Source organism: Mizuhopecten yessoensis, unplaced genomic scaffold (assembly GCF_002113885.1).
Source record: "Mizuhopecten yessoensis strain PY_sf001 unplaced genomic scaffold, ASM211388v2 scaffold10847, whole genome shotgun sequence".
Lineage (NCBI taxonomy): Eukaryota > Metazoa > Mollusca > Bivalvia > Pectinida > Pectinidae > Mizuhopecten > Mizuhopecten yessoensis.
The window spans coordinates 418,620-436,383 of record NW_018408751.1 but is presented as its reverse complement, the minus strand read 5'-3'; the positions used below and the strand labels follow the sequence as shown (position 1 = coordinate 436,383).

The 17,764-nt window shown below is 33.7% G+C and overlaps 1 protein-coding gene across 5 annotated transcripts in view; it reads left to right on the top strand.

Moving 5' to 3' along the window:
- LOC110462929 (forkhead-associated domain-containing protein 1-like) overlaps nt 1–17,764 on the top strand; it is a 42,527-nt gene that overhangs the window by 4,585 nt on the left and 20,178 nt on the right. Inside the window, exons 2-7 of one of the 5 annotated variants that reach the window (XM_021517175.1) lie at nt 2,077–2,283; nt 3,656–3,688; nt 12,045–12,447; nt 13,466–13,566; nt 14,698–14,937; nt 17,536–17,706. In XM_021517175.1, the coding sequence (XP_021372850.1) occupies nt 2,077–2,283; nt 3,656–3,688; nt 12,045–12,447; nt 13,466–13,566; nt 14,698–14,937; nt 17,536–17,706 (1,155 nt within the window). Of the gene's footprint in view, nt 1–2,076; nt 2,284–3,655; nt 3,689–6,799; nt 7,277–10,634; nt 10,733–12,044; nt 12,448–13,465; nt 13,567–14,697; nt 14,938–17,535; nt 17,707–17,764 lie in introns of those variants that run through there. The other 4 variants (XM_021517176.1, XM_021517177.1, XM_021517179.1 and 1 more) reach the window with 4 other exon arrangements.

The following is a 17,764-nucleotide window of genomic DNA, read 5'->3' as shown; positions in this document are numbered from 1 at the left end:
ATATATAGACCATATCATAATTTTGTAAAGAACAGTTATAATACGTAATGTATTTATAAGTTAAAACAAACTATCACAGGTTCCATTCCAGAGAGCAGGTGATTGGGACAGCCCCTATCTAACAAGCTCTAAGGATTTTATACTTGCATATTATATACTACAATAATTAAAAGGTTATATATAGCTACAGTAATCTGGCTAAGCCATATGTGCTTAATAAATGGTCACCCTAAAAACATGTTTACAGTTTATTTTCATGTCCAGATGTTGCAACTGCACAAGGCAGCCACCATCCGAACAGTATTTACATTAAATCTTTAACGAAACAGTTTTTTCTGGTGACTTTTTTGGCTGATAATATAATGGGCCTGATTCCCAATTGCACTATTTCATGTTTATGCCTAATTCCTAAAATTTACAGCTTACTGCTGAACATTTAACTTCCCAATTGGTATAAAAAATGAGACAGAAATACCCAATACCAATTTAATGAAAAACCAGTGCTAAGTTTAAGGCATGCAGTTATAAAGATGGATTATGACTAGCAAAGAATAGGAAGCAAAATTGAAGGAAAGGTATTTGAATAAAGTGTTTTTGCACAGACCTATTGAAGAACAATGCTAAGTTATTACATAGTAAGACCTAATAAATCTATTTAAAGATAGAGTGAAACCTGTCTAATCTGACACCCTGTGGCCACAGGATCCAACTATTGATTCAGAATAGACAGGGTTTTAAAATGCTGTATCACAGATTTTATTTGGCACATCTTTTTCAGAAATAAGAGTACAACCTTTTTTTCCAAGATAAGACAGGGTTTCAAAATATTCAGGTGTTAGATTAGACAGGTTTCATTGTACAAAGGAAAAGTCATTTAAGTCAGTAGTCCCATATTGCACTGGTGAGGATTATAAAGCTGATGTGATGAAACTAACTCCAATATCGAGACCTTGTTGGTACGATTTGATTATTCTGCTAAATGAAATGGGATAATTAATTGTCTGTGGTCTGTCTATTCTGTTGAAACAGGATAATTATTGGCCCGCGGAGTGGACATACAGCTATATGAAACTACCTGTGGTGTAGAAACACGAATTATGTTTGTTCGAAAATCCAATAATCGGAAATCCATACTCAACTTCCTTTTGGCTATAGCGTCACTTTCCCCACAAATAGCAATCAATACCTCTCGTTATGTAATTTTGGACAACTGTACAGGGAGAAATACTGTTTTGGGGGGATATATCTATAATTGATGTGGGACCTGTTTGGTGCCTAGAGTCACAGTTGTCATATGTTACAGTGTGGTTTGTTTCTTACTTGATATGTATATGGAAGTCTGCAGTTCTTTTGGTGTGCCAATTTCCTGATGGATTATAGGATTTACGTACATGTAGGCCTTTAGTTACTGTATATATAGTTTTCTTTTGTCTGTATTCTTCAATTTTGAAGGAAGTGTTCCAACTTCCAAGTGTAGTGCTTTTAGTCCGAGTTATCTGAAGGTCAAATCTGGTAACCATCTCTGAAGACCCAGTTCTTGTTAAATAGTGTTGGGCAGCTAGGAGAGATCAACTTTGATTTTCATACTGGGTTTTGAATCGGCCAGCAGTCTGGGCAATTGAAACACCAATAGCAGAAGTGTGAATGTAGAAATATGTATTCATTGATAGATAAGTACAGTAATTTAAGTAATTAATATCATCGTATTTAGAATGTAAAACCTTAATAATGCGCTGCAGCATTTTACGCAAGGATGGAAATACTTTACGGAAGAAAGGAGTCTATCCTAAACAAGTGTCATTCAATGATACTTATTCAAAGGTAATATTTAACTCTAAAAAATTGAACCTGTTAAGGGTGTATGCTATGTTTACTGTTTCATACCTCCTTTTCAAAAGAGCTCCTCATTAAAAAAATATCAAGTGTTGTTTATCTATCATTGGTTATTTGAAATATAATTAATGACACCTTTAAAAATTACACATTGTCAAGAATGCAAGAAGTTGAAAATATAAATAGAGCAAAATAGTTTCTGGACATGTTTTTTAATCACTATTCTGCTGTTTATCGTTTCAGACTTCAGGTGTTGACCAACAGCATGCTGTTATAGAGTATCATGAACAGGAGGACGGTTACGTCCTTCAGGACCTCAACACAGCCCAGGGAACCTACGTCAATGACTGCCGAGTGCAAAACGCCATAGTGAGGCTCGCACCTGGAGACATCATCAAATTTGGTTATAGTGGAGTTCCATTTGAACTGAACGTAGAAAATCCACCGCCTGTAAGTATTTATAATGTTGTTGGGTCAATTATCCCATTGAATTTGGTTTCTCAAGTTTTCAGATTTTGAATGATATTTTCAACTGATTTTTCAAAAAATTCTATTATTTTTTTAAAAGCTGAACAAATGTTGTCTCTTGAAGCGCCAAGAAATCTAGAAAAAGTCACATGTTTTTAAAAATCACATTAAAAAAAATCCTATTTCTACAAAATATTTGAGTATAGGTTAACTCTGAATACAGTACCTGCATGGATAACAACAAGTTCTTAACAATTTTTTTTATGAATTTTTGTATTTATATTGATTTTATATATTTCAAATTTTACCCATGATAAGTAATTATTTTATGTTACGATTATGTTTAAGAGAGTTAAATATTGTGAAAAGCGTTTTGATATTTTGTGAACTGATTTCAAGTTTGAGAAGCCAAATTAAACAGGATATATATGCAGTAGGTTTGAATTTGCTGTGTTAGAGAGGTGTGTTTTGATGTAGCCTGAGTATTTACAAGTTTTAGAGTGGAGGATATCAAACTTTTGTTTATTATATTTAAATTTAAATAATTGTTTGTCCATAGCAGTAATTGTAATATTTTTAATAACGACTAACAACGTATTTAACAAATCTCTAATGAATTGAATTATTCCCACCGATCTGTTTGCATTGTTTTATTTTATAATTGATGCACTTATTTTTTTGGGGCGCTTATGTCTTTTTCTTATATGATGAATCGCAACCTTTTTTCTTTCACAATTTAAATATACAATAAAAAGCTGAAATGTTTTGTTTGGGCATTTAAATGTCTGAAAGAAAAATTGGATTTTTTTTTTTCACTTAATTAATCAGGAATGTTCACCTATAAGTTGTTCAGTACTGTTCAGAGCTAAACTTTTGCCAAATTCCCAATAAGATCTAGATATTATCCTTTTAATTTGATGAAGTTAATTATTTAAAAGAAAAAAAATGAGATTTTGCTTCATAATTTAACTTTCTGATTGTCCATATTATTGAACAGCTTTATACCATTAGCAAGACTTCAAAAAATCCTACATTCTTTGGTGTAAGATTGAGAGAGAAAAGAGGAAAAACGTGTTTTTCAAAGCTAAAGGAAAATCAATTTCTGAAATACCCAGGAAAAACCTTGCTGTATGTTATTCCATAGAATGATAGAAGTTTGTTGCTTAGGGATTTAGATAGATGTACATGTAAAATAAAATAATGTAATGAACTTTTGTGTCATTTACCTTAGTCTTAATCATTTCTCCATCATTTCAACATGTCGTGAGTTTGTGACGATATTTTGTGTCACATGCTCCAAACTCTATTCATTTCAACATCATCTCAATATACCATGATCACTGTTTTACACCAGGCCCGACAGGAGAGACCCGCAGGATACCAACAGGTACTAGTGACCTTTTACCTTTGAACCCTATACATGTCAAACCTTTGACCTTTACATGTCATCTATATTGTCATGTCATTTGCTGCCTACATTTTCCTGAATTTTGTTACTCATGTCAAATCAATTGAAAATCTGCTGTTAAATCAATTTTGTGTAAAAAGGGTTGTCTCCCTTGGGCTGACTGGTATCAGCTATCTTTATGTATATGGACTTTTTAAAAAAAAACTCATTCACCCCTTCATGTTTAAACTAGACTTGCCCAGTCTCTGATTTGGTAACGTTCAAATGTGACTTTAGGGGTGAATGGGTTAATGGTCATATGATGGCAGTTTATACATACAAAAACAAAAACAAAAAATTAAAATATAAAAGCTTGTTTTTGTATGTATAAACTTTCTTATGGGATTTAAATGATTTGCATGCCTGCACTAAATCTCATTACATATAGCAGATTTTCAAATGTTAATTTTTTTTAGTCTTAACTGCCATTTAAATCTTTCATCTGAACCGAAATGTCTAGGACAGCTTTATAACTACCATAGATAATGTTTGGAAAGATTTGAAACGATACATAAAAATGAAAACAAAATTGGATGTATATATTTGGTATATACTGACATGTACAATGACATATAGACATGTGAAGAATTCAAAAACTGATCAATTCAGCCATGTAATAATATCTTTTATAAATTGGGGGGAAATTAATTTCCAAACATTTAGTCTGTACTAGACATTTTCACACTTACTTGAATCCTCATTTTTCTTTTCTTTTCTTCATCATTCCTTCTTGTTTCTCTGTATAGTGGTCTTTTTCTAGTATATTTACCCCAGGCCCCAGTTTCATGAAAATTTTATTAACTTTTAAGGTAAGGAAAAAGTCTGAGTTAATTGTATCAAGAAATTGGGCCCTGATTAATTGTATTACCCATAGGTGATTGTGCCTATATTTCCCCAAAGCATGATACATTTTCAAAGGGTAGAAAAGGTTATTTGATGTAGTCAAATCATTTACAAGAGTGATGTATGTTTGGTAATATTTTTCTATTTCAAAATGGAACATATTTTACAGATAGAAAAAAATACTGTATCAAGAAATACTAATTTATACTTTTAAAATTGAAATTTAAAAGTCTTATTCACTATCGGAGAGAGTGACCTTGAATGTCTGTTATATTTGGGATATTATTTGATGCAGCATATAGGTTTTTTCTTTATTTCTCTTTGCATGTGATTACATTTTGTAGACCAAAATACAGCAGATTGTATGTAGGATAAATCATGTTTTTTGAACACTGATCAAATCATCTATTGTAAAACCGTGACGTTTTCTATAAGTTAAAGCTAAAAAGAAATAAAAAAATCTTTGAATCCCTAGAATTCATACAAACCTTCAAAATATTTTTTAGGGAAAATATAATTGAACTTATATGATAATGATTACCGGTACTTATATAGCAAAATATGTATTTTGTTTCCGACTAATACCAATCAACAAAATACAAAAACTGCAGTTGCTTACAAAAAAATACTTGAAGCAACATTGTAAGAGAAGAAAAATTGAATGTCTTGAAGCATAAAAATCTTAATTAAGCTTAAGGGAAATTATATATACCGGTAGATATATTTGAAAATTTCAGTTTGTTATATAAAATTAGCTGAAATATTGTACAATGTTTTGGACATTTTGTACAAAATTTACACTAAATAAATTATATATACCATAGATATATTCAAAGTAACCTCATAATTAAGTATTTGATATTTTCAATTTGTTTTATAAAATTACCTGAAATATTGTGTCAATTTTTGAACATTTTGTACACAAAATAATCATGACTTTTATTATTTCCATCCAACAATTTTAAAGTTTTCTCTCTATGGTTTCATGTATCAAACAGTATAAGATATGTGTCTGCTAAATATAAACTTTTACTTGAACTTTTCTTTGATAGTATAATAACATGTGTTCTTATAGTTTGATGTTATATAACTTTATTATTATGACAAAATTGTCTGCTATTTTTTTTGTCATTTCTTTTTTAATTTAGAAACAAAAGATTTCTGTAAGTGTGGTGTAATCTTAATGATGATCAATGCCTCTCTGTCTTTTAACAAATTCTCCGGTGTCATCTTTTTCTCTAATTTCGTACTTATATGACTTATATATATACACAACACAGTGTAAACAATACGGAACACCCCAAAACTAATAAATATAATAGCATGTCATTTGTAAAGCAATAACAAGACAATAGTGTTTAAATATATCGATCTTTCAAATAATTTAAACGTGTTATTATATACCTTTGGTCTCGTGTCTTCAAAAGGTATCTACATCTTTTTGAACGACAACAGTTTCAACAAAAAGGTCATTATTCAAAACAAAGTGATATATAATTTCTTATGGCGCCTGTACACTCCGGTCGATCGGTATGACTTCCCTGCCAACAAATCTATTTGTACAACATGTAGTTTATCATGCACCCCCTGTCGGTACCTAAGATTACAAAAAAAACCTACTCAAAATTGCTGTTGATTTCAATCGATGTAGTAAAATACTTTGTGATCTGATCGCAAGATTTAAAATGCATTTAAATTAAAAAAAAATATATCTTTGCAGATAGAGTTACCACTAATGGTGACTCAAATTTGAAAGCCATTTTAGAAATGGCCAACGCATACATTTGCATTATGATAAGAATTGTTTGTAAAAGTAGGTTTGAAAATATTGACCTGTAAGACTTGGGTATAAAGGCTTTTGTATGAACCGTAGCTAATGCGTTAATGATTTGTAAGCTCGAAAGCCCAATGTTTGATTTTACATTTACGATGTAATTACCGACATCTACCGTATGTACACAAAGATAGTTTCCAACACAAACTGGAGAACAATCCACTCTGTCCGTGAGTGTTTGCTCAAAGATCTATACTCCGAATAGCTAATAGAGTTTTTCCTGGTCACATAGATATGCTCAAGTCGAAAGCACCCGATCCTCGACACAGGACGAACTGTGAAAGTCTACATGATTTGTTTGTCATGCACGCCCCAAGAGCAAGGCTGTAGGGACACCTGGTTTTTTTTAAAGATTAAATACCTCACTCTTAGTAACGATCATCAACATTATACTAACTCAGTCATACCCGTGATACCGTGTCATCTGCAGTGAGGATCTCATCGTCTTGTTCTCTCCGTGAAAAGGGAATTTAAAAAAAAACGATAAGTGAAGCGTTTCATATTATGAGAATTAAATTCACGGACTCTCCAATGGAATATTATTTCAGGTCGCGGAATGGCAAATGTGCATAATATCAGTATTACTGTGCATGGGTACTTTCCATTGCGATTGACATATTTGTCAGACTATTAAAGCTTCCGTGCCGTATATGAGGATAACATTTTATAGCCTTGGGATTTAAGTGTTTTCTCAAAGGATTAAGATTTGAAATTGAGTTCAAATCTAAATGTGGTTGATTTATGATTTATAATTCTGGAGTACAGATTAATTTTTTGGATGTTTATTTATATCAATTATACGTCACAATATGGAGTTATCAAAGAGTGATTATTACAGCGAAAAATATGGGGTAAGACAAAAATTAAACACTGCACTGGAACTGGAATTCCTGGCATATATTCAGCTGTTCACTTAAGTTGCCAGCATAATCAGGTTAAATAACCTTTTATATGTGCTCAATATACCTTAAGTTGCCAGTGAAAATTACTGGATTACAAATAGTAATAAGTCATATATCTGCCTGTTTAAAACTCAATATATAACTCTAGTCATGGATAAAATTGCCCTTGAAACACGATTCAAGATTTAATTCATCAATGAATTGCTTGTTAGTGAATTTTTGTAAAGTAGCAACGCCCATGGAAAGAATTTTGTATTGCCATGTTTTAAGCCACACTGATCGTATGTATTGGCGGTGTATTGGTAAAGGAAAATGGTGGCAGTGTAGGTGTGTAATACACAACAGTGTATATGTTTCCCAGCTACCTGGCTCATAGCTACCTAGTGTTTTTACGCGTCAACATGTCTGTGCTTGTCATCTTTGAAGCTCTGTACAAATTCACTGTCATTCATTCCACTCTCGAAAATCTTCATTAAAATTTGATGACCCGACTTCTAGCACTCCGAAACCTGTTTTTAAGATTTGTCTGATACATATCCAGTGTTCATATAGCATGAGGCCATTAAGCTCTGCGACAGACAATTACTTGGTTAAATACTACTCGGTATTGTCCTCGCTGCCCCTATTGTTCCTATTATAACTTCAGTTTAAAATTCTACAACCTGTATTAGACATTGTAAACATGTGTCAATTCTTGTACTCGATCAGCCTTTGTATTTCGTAGGTTTAATTTTTTTCCTCTAAGAAATGTTAGAATGCAAGGTTGTATTAATTTAACCCTTCCGTTACAAGGGCCGGTTAAACAACTTGGAGTATTATATATATGTATATATAAGTTTGTGAATTTGTTACAAAAAATTGAAGAATTAGGACTAAAATGAGGCATAATAACAATGTGTAGGTCACATTCCTAGCACAAATTACTACCATTAATACACTAAAACGTCACAGTTATACCACACATTGAAAAAAGTACACAAACTAATTCCAAAATTAGAAATATTTAAAACATTTAATAATATCAGATATTTGCTTGTGTATTTATTATTGCATGTTTTGATATTTCAAGGTTTAACAAGTTAAATTTGAAAGTCATACATGTGTATATATATATACTTGTCATAATATAATTATAATTAAATTCAGGCGTATTCAGCATTGTCAGCTTGATGTTTTATTAAATCAATTTTTTCACTTTTTTTTTTTGAAAACTCGAGTGTAGAAATGCAAGCAGTTTTGTGTTTATTATCCTAAAATGTTTTAATTAAATCCACGGACATACATACATTGTATTTCATTTTCAGTATCCATAGTTTTGAAAATATCACTGATTTAAAAAAAGTTACCTTTATATTGATTTAGGCTGAAGAAGCTTCATACAATGTACATTAAAGCTATGGTCCTGGATAGTTATATTTATATAAAGGAACATGGTAGCCGATAACAGAAAGTATTTAAAAATGAAATAAAATTTAAAGTGTAGTTTGAAATTACATAATATTACGTACGAAGATATATCTATTCGACTATAATTTGATACAGTATAACATGTCACCAATGTAGATACCCGACTCTGCCAACATTTTTTCGAAGGCAACAGACATTTAATATGGCTGTGCAAAGATCCTAGTCGCACGCCTATTTTCAATAGGTTGTTTCAATAATTTGGCTGATTTATCAAGGACTGAACCTTGGTGATCGGGTAGAGTAGATCCATTGTCAAAAGTCCGCAGACTGCGGCAGCCCCGTCATATAGATATCCGTTAGCTGCAGGACTGTCGGTACTGCTCTGCCACCCGATATTGTCCACAGATCTAGTCAGCGTGGAGTTGATTGTGTTATATAATAAGCATGATTTATGAGTTAGCATATGAGTATATATAAATAATTCCCAGGCTGGTTTTCGGTCACCCATACCACAGCCAGACCTACGCCCCTTAGTGATCTGGTCGTTTTAGTATACACTGTCTGTCAGTGTTAAGATTGTTAGTACATTAAGTTGTGTGTGTTGGTAGTGGTAGTAATAGCATTGACTCTCTTGTCTTATTTTCTGACCGATATTGATTTCTACACGGAAAATGACTGATAATTAGTTGACATAAAGCCAGGGGATAATTATACATATATAATCATCAAGTGTAGTCTGATATAATAGCAACCAATGTTGCTATTTGAGTCTTTCTTTGGATGTGTTAGCACTATCTACCTTGCTGATCTGTCTGTGATTTAAAGACATGTAGTCGAATGACATTCGAATAGACACATAAGTCAGTCAGAAGACATGTTTTAGTATCTTTAGACATCTGAGTGTCTTAAGACACCTGATATACTTGTGGAAGTGCAGTGGTTCCAGATACGACATTCAATTCCTCTCTAAGTGTCTAAATAGTTAAGACACATCAAGACTGCTAAATAGACAGTGCAAGAATGTGGAGCTAACAGCCCAGTGTGAAACAGTGGTAGATGCTTGTCATCAAATATATCATAAATATAAGACGCATCTAAATGTCTTTTGGACTAGACAGTACAGGAATACAAATTTAAAGCTACTGTCTCATGTTATGGGAGATATCTGTTGAGGCAGTACAGTAGAAAACAAAGCTGTATTGTAGCTTTTGATGATGCCTATAAACTCTGATCATCAATTTCATCAGAGATAAGACACAAAGGCTACTGATCAGGATATTCTTCTTCTTCTACAGGGTACTGATATTTTAGGATATTGTAGGGACACTTGAGAGAATACTGAACTAGACAGTACAGGAATTTGAAGCTAGCCAAATGTGAAACAGTGGGCGACGCCTGCCATCAATTAAGATGCAAAAAAAATTGAACTAGACAGTACAGGAATTTGAAGCTAGAAAATGTGACACAGTGGTCGACGCCTGCCATCAATTCAGATGCAAAGATTCCTGAACCAGACAGTACAGGAATATAAAGCTCACAGCTGTTTATGATATCTGTAGATACTTGTTTCAGCTACCCTACAGATAAGACACATCCTTAACTTAAGACAGTTAAGGATAAGAACATTATTAGACAAAATATAAATGACATTTTTATATACCTGTGTGGAAGTCATATTGACTAAACAAATCAAGTTGGCTCAGGAGTGCGCCAACTTATCTGAAAGGGATTTTATGATTACTGATTATGCAAAACCCTTAAAGGATCGACAAATATCTCAAAAGTACCTTTGACTTTTAAGTGCCTTGAATGATATAGGCAGTGTTGGATCGTGATTTGTATAGCTACAATATTGGAAATTGATCATCACAAAATATCTCTGACACACACCCCTTAAGATTTTATAAAGAAGGTGTGTAGTTTGATAGCTATGTACAAGAGATGACGAGGCACCCAAGACCTCCTATCGGACGACCTCTCTCTCAAAGTTCTAGTGAGGTGTGTATATTATTAAAGTTTTACATAGTCGCCTTGTGAAGATAGATTACACCTGCAGGTTACCAGGATGAAGTGAGGAGGTCAAAAAGATAAATTTAAATCCCCCGTGGGATTACGTCTTTTTAGTCTGAGCTAAGGAGATGTCTTATTTACCTTTATAAATGTTGAATCAATTTTTAATATGGATTCAAATTAAGTCTGAATTTGTGTTGGCAAGGAGTTTACTTCAAATACAGATCTTTATATCTAATCATTTGTGACTATATATCAAAAGATGTATGGGAAGATTATGTGTACAGTTTGGTTAATCACGATATTCAGAATTTATGTCTATTTGATCAGTGTTACCTTGTTACCCATAGCTAATAATTTGATTAATGGATTAATATTACGATTTACCTGACAATATTAGGATGCAAAAATGTTGTAAATTCACAGCACTTAGTTTATATTTTACAGGAAATAATTATGAAAATATGTTTGCAAGTGTGTTCAATAACAATAGATATAGATATTGTTGCATGCAATTATTTAATCAATAATAAGAAACAACCTAATCCTAATCCCTGTTAATAAAATTATTTTTAAAAATTCACATTGACCTATATGTTTAAAAGACATCAGGAATTATAATAAATTTTAATAGTGTAGGAGTTGAATTTAAAAAGAAAAATAGAAGTATCAACTCATTCACCCCTTTATTTCATAATGAACTGTTCCAAACATTGAATTGGAAGAGTTCAAATGTATCTTCAGGGATAAATGAGTTAATGAGTACTATAGACAATGCATATCTTTATATACTGTCAAAATGCATTTGATGCAACGATAATAATTTAAATGTCTTAAGCTGTCACTTTCATCACTGTTTATGACCATGATCTTCATTAAGGTAGAGAGTTCTACCAATTTTCTACGGTAGACAAGCTCTATATTTATACAATCAAGAAAACATTCTTAGGGTTGTTGCTAAAACATTATTGACAAAAAAATATCATGTTTCGAGTATAGCAGATAAGTTTCATGTTTTATAATCAGGAGGTGTGATGTTGGAATCCCCCTTGTTGAAAACATTTTGTGATAAATGAAATTATAAAGAATTTATTTCTTTTCCAAGTAGCTCTTTTCTAAATTATATTGGTAAGCAACATTGTATAACATAAAAATACATTGTATAAAGGTGTTTCCTATGTTATTACACTGTATAAAAGTGTATCCCATGTTATTACACTGTATAAAAGTGTATCCCATGTTATTACATTGTATAAATGTGTATCCCATGTTATTACATTGTATGATGTTGTGTCTACAGATAGCGTATCCACCCGTTCAGCAACGTCCAGCATGGAGCCAGCCCCTCACCCTCCTCTCTGACAACATGAACTATACCCAGGCAGACACCCAGCAGTCTTTAATGACCCCGGCGATGGCCCAGGGAATGGCCCAGGGGATGACCCAGGGGTCGATGAACCTCCCTTACCTGTCAACAGGGCCAGCCACCATCACCATCCCATCTGCAGTATGGACCCCCACGACACAACCAATGCCTCGTCCTCCTGCCTCGCTCCGTGCTAGGCCCCTTAGCGCAGGGTCAGCCAGGCCTGTCAGTGCAGGGTCAGCTGCGGCCTCAGCCCGCAGGGTCGGAGGAGGGTATGACAGGGTGCAGACATTTACTTCTCCAATACAGTCCCCGGTTACCTCACAGAGATCTGTTGGTTAGTTGGATTTTCATATTTTTCACATTTTCTCAAGTGATAGGTCATATTTTTCACATTTTCTCAAGTGATTTGTCATATTTTTCACATTTTCTCAAGTGATTTGTCATATTTTTCACATTTTCTCAAGTTATTAGTCATGGTTTTTTTTTACTTTTTCTCAAGTGATTGGTTATATATGTATTATGTATCAGCTACACCAAGTGAATATTCCTTTTTATTCCTTCCAAATGATGTCAAATGAACAGGCATGTAAAAAAAAAATGCAGAAAATAATAAATTGAAAAATCAGAAAAAACGTATCCTTTCAAATTTTGTGAATATTTTAATGCATGGTTTTATTAAACTGACAAAAGAATATTAAGGATTTTTTTACTTATCCTGTGGTTAATAGTTATATCTCAGGTTAATAAAACCATTCATTGACTTCCAGACAGGGCTATGATTGTATACAATGTCATGCAATGAACACAAAATTCTGTATTGTTTCAACATTGATACCATGGTCCAGATGGCGATGGTTCTTCTAATAATCCTGGAAACTTGTTGTTTCGAGGCAGGTCTTAAACTACATATGCAAAATAATACTTACTTGGCAGGGCTAGAAATTAATTCTTAAAAAAACTGTCAGTTGGCTAATAGTTTCCGATTTTACTAGTCCAAACAAAATTTAAACTACCCCAATATGATTCAACATGGAAGCAATATCAAATTTTGATTTCTGGTAGTCAATTGGGCTAGCAGTTTTTAGAAACACTAGTCCATGCAGCTGGAGATTTCACTAGTGTCAGACTATCAGGCTACCCTTATTGACTAGCCCTGATTTGGCTATATGTATGTCACAATTATTTATTTTACTGTTCTATGTACAATTGTGTCTATTTTTAATGCATTACTTTGCTGTTGTCTGAATGTGTTTGTTGTTATGTTTGTATATGATTCTATTATTGTGTGTAAGATGTATCAATGTTTACAATTTTTTGTTTGTTTACAAAAGTACCTGTGTTGTTGTTTATAGGTGTATCCGGAGGGTGGACCAACGGAATGGAAAGAAGAACAACCCCTCCTGTATCGGTTCCTATGGGAGGAACGTCAGAAATGCTCAGATTGCAAGAAAAGGTATGTGGTTACCATAAAATCTAATTTGAAAGAACAATTTTATAGCCGAGAAATAGTTTTTGATTTTTATTTGAATTTATTATACAAACGGGATTGGGTTGATAAAAAGTTTATAAAGTTAAGATTTGCAGATAATATATTCATCATATTAGTCACCTGGCCTGAGGTGCATAACTCATTCACCCCTGAAATTTCATAATGAACTATTCCAGCCTTTGAATTGGAGGAGTTTAAATGTGTCTTCAGGGGTGAATGAGTTAAGGATCCCTGCATCACTGCCAAAAACTGTAACTAAGTGTTGGATACTACCCGACCTGACTATAACTTTGATAAATCATTTCTGAAAAGAACATCATACCTTGCAGGACTTTTAATACAAATAATAAAGATGAAATAAACAAAATATAATCAACAACAGTGTTTTTGAGTGTAAAAAAAATCAGTGGGCTTGACTGGGATTCGAACCCTGGACTTCAGATTGATATGCTACCGCTCTAAATGATTGTGCTACCTGGTCAACAGAAGTGTCTTGGCCCAACTGTGCCACAGTTATATCAAGACGGAAGTTAAGGGGAGGTAACTGTTTATAGGAAAAACCACAGTGAAATGTGACAGGGATCCTTAAAAAATTATGGATGTTCAATAGACTTTCATAGTTTTGATTTTTGGACATCTGATTCTAAAGTTTCAAACTGGCAAGGAGAAAAGCTAGAAGGTAACTCTTGAAATTTAACTAATTTGGGTGAGATCGATGGAATCTTTCACCACCTTGGCAGTGAGATAGGGGAATCTCATCCCGAGGGTTGGGAATCCCCCATCTCACCTAAAGGGGCTCTGTTGACGCCGTCTAAAAATAGTGCAATGACCTTACAAGCTCAGTGCATTGTTGGCATGATGTTAATACAATGTTTTCGTGACGTTACTGTATTGTTGACGTGACGTACGTCATACAATTGTTTTGACTGGGGAATCCCCTGGTCTCAAACCTTAGGGTGAGACAAGGATAACTCACATCGGCAAAAGTGTGGACACACCTGTCAGGAGTAAAAGAAAAGTTAACCAATTGGTAGAAATATATAGCATTCAGTTGGGAGATATCTAATCGTTCAATTTCATTTTCGTATTGTGTAGGAACAGAAAATAATGGCCCTCTCAGATGAAGTGACACGGCTTCGTATGATGGAGGCAGAAACATTTCGTAAAGATCAGATGTTACAACAAATGCAGCAACAGATCATGGAGCTCCAGCACCGTGTCGCTACACAGGGGCCTCTCATCATGGGGGAAGATGCTGACTTATCTCAAAGGGTGGTCGCTCTGGAGCATGAACTCACTACGAAAAACCAAGAAATGAACTCGATGAGGGAACAGGTGAGATTTTGTTCCTGATTTCATTTATGATCACAGCAGTTGTTATTAGAAAAAGTTTATAGTATTTATTGTGAAGTCAAGTAAATTACAACAATAGTTGTCACTTAGTACCGATTGTGTCGCTACATGTCTTTGTGTTATGGGACAGAGCAGAAAGCTCTTCCAACTCTATTCCGTCTTTGCGTATTGCAGAGTTATCTCTCTTGAGAGCAGGGATTGATTGTTACGTCATTTGTTTGTGATAGTAACTTCATCAATTTTTGAGAAAACGACGTAATTTTCTCACACAAACCAATGACGTAACAATCAATACCTGCTCTGAAGAGAAGATAACTCTGCAATACGCAAAGACGGAATACAAGTGATAGATTCCAGTGGCAGATTAAGGAGATTGATACAAAGGCTGGTTTCAAAGTGAGACATGTGTAAAAATAATTTGAACAATTATGAAAATACAAATCGCCTCTCTCTATACTTATTCCAACCTGAATCTGCCCCAAACCTTGCTGACTCCCTTGAAATTCATTTTTAAGCTTCGCTGTTAGTAGGACATTAAAGAAAAATAATAAATCCCTGAGTCAAACCCGATTCCAATTCACATTCAACCTGTCCCAAATCAAACTTGATTTTTTTTTAGTTCACTTTCGACTATCAATCACTTAATCAGCCCAAAATCCACCTAGTTTCATTTTTTTTTTTTTAAATCCATCAAAATTCCATTCCAAAACTACGTAACTTCTACAAATCTCCCTAAATTTTTCTAGAACCTGCTACCATCTATTTTATCTTAAAACCATCCCTGAAATAAGCCAATATCCAGCCGTATTTCCCCCCAACCTGAATCCACCCTGAATCTGCCACTGGAACGCAAGAGGGACTGGTCGTTGTGTTCATAGGTGTTGTCTTAGTAATAGTTGTATAGACAACAGTAATTAGTTTTAACACATGTGTAAGTAGTGTTGCTGTGTTGGCGAGGGTAATCAATAATTACCGGTAATTACTGGTATATAGTTTGGATTTATACTGTTGTTTCACAGGGGGCGGGGGTGTAGGATTTTTTTGGGGAAATAGAGTCCGAGGCAGTTCTGGAGGAGAAAAGACCTTTATGGTATTGGATATTGTCCTTCATTGTCTGAATCAGCTGAATTGATCCGTTGTTTTTGTTTATGACAATATAGTAAGACTTTAGTGCCTTGTTAAATGGCGGACTGTTAGTTAGTTTTGTAGACATGAAACTAGGGACTGCACAAGTTTGCATGAAACTTTAATTTCTACAAATTTCTACACCTGTAGGTTAGAAATAGCATGAAAGCCTTAGGTTCTCCCTTTCCATGAGCTGTTTAAACCCATCTAGATCTTAGCCTCAATAATGCAGCCATCTCTAATCTGATTCTCCCAACATCCAGTCAGTGCTTTTTGAGGACAGCTTTTTGTATTTCTATTCAAAGTTGTTTTGATAATCCAATTAATTTATAATCCAGCCATTTAGCTTGGAATTACCTTTCGAAAACTGAAATGATTCTGTGTACATGTACAAAGAGTTAAATTACCTTTTTTTTTTTTTTTTTTAATCTTATTGAGATGTTGTTCCATTCTTTGTTGTTAAGTAAAACCCTTGTTGCTCTTTTCCCCTTATCAGTTTCGGACAATTCAGGTAATTATTTAACGAGACCACAAAGTGTAACACCTGTCTGCGTTTTAATATTGTGTGATCAACTATTGTTAAAAAAAAACCCACACTTTTTCCCCGTCACAGTAAGTCCTATGATGCCCTCCCAAATATTTGAACAAAAGTTGTCATGATCGTTGTTTAGTTTTTGCATAAATTTTGTAAACCATCAATGAATGCAGGTTTAAATTTTAAAGTCACGCCCATTTGACCTAAACTCACTTGTTTTCCGTCTCATTTGGATGTTACAGTTTTCACTCAATTACTTAGCAGTATTCATTGTTATTATTGATTATGCATCTTGCCATGAATTCAAGTCAGTGTTTTTCTGTCTTTGGAATTTGTTTTGACCTCATTCTCTAATATTTTTACATTTTTCTAAAACTTAATGGGAAAAAATGTCCAAATGAAAAAAAAAATGTTGTTTGTTCGTTTATTAACTCGATCAACTATTATCACTTGTAGCTTTGGTTACTAAAAATGTAAGGTTTTAAACATACAAACATGTCATGTTTCCCTATTTCAATAAGATGAAAACTCCTAAAATAAGTTTACACAGGAAAAACACTGCTTTTAGTGAAACACAATTGCATTGTTTTCTTATCTTAAAAGTGATTATGTTGTGTTGATATTGATGTAATCGGACCTACAAGACTGTACCTCTTTTATAATATCACATACTTTGGTGTTATGTACTGGTACACTGTATTCTTATTTATTTCTATTTGTATATTATGAAATACACTCGGAATTTATTTATTTTTCCATCCATTCATTCACGCAACAAGTCTTAATACAAGTCTCAAATTTATTCTTACTTTGATTTTCATTTATTTATACAAAAAATGTGTACTTTATTTTATGGTTCTTCACAAACCTGTCCACTTTTTGAATTATAAGCATGGTCTGATTTCGCTTCCTTATCACAGTTGACCAATGTCCAGTTAGAGACGCCCTCTAGTCCTGCCGTTATGACCGATGAACTCTCTCTCAAACTTAAAGAATTAAATAATGTGAAAAATGAGTTGGAGAGAGTTAAGAAGGACAAGGGTATAACGTCAGGGCTCGTTACCCAGATGCAGAGAGATCTGTCGAGTAAAGTAAGTTTCCGCTGGCTGTATGTAGACGGCCCAGCTTTGGTTTGGACTCGAACTCACC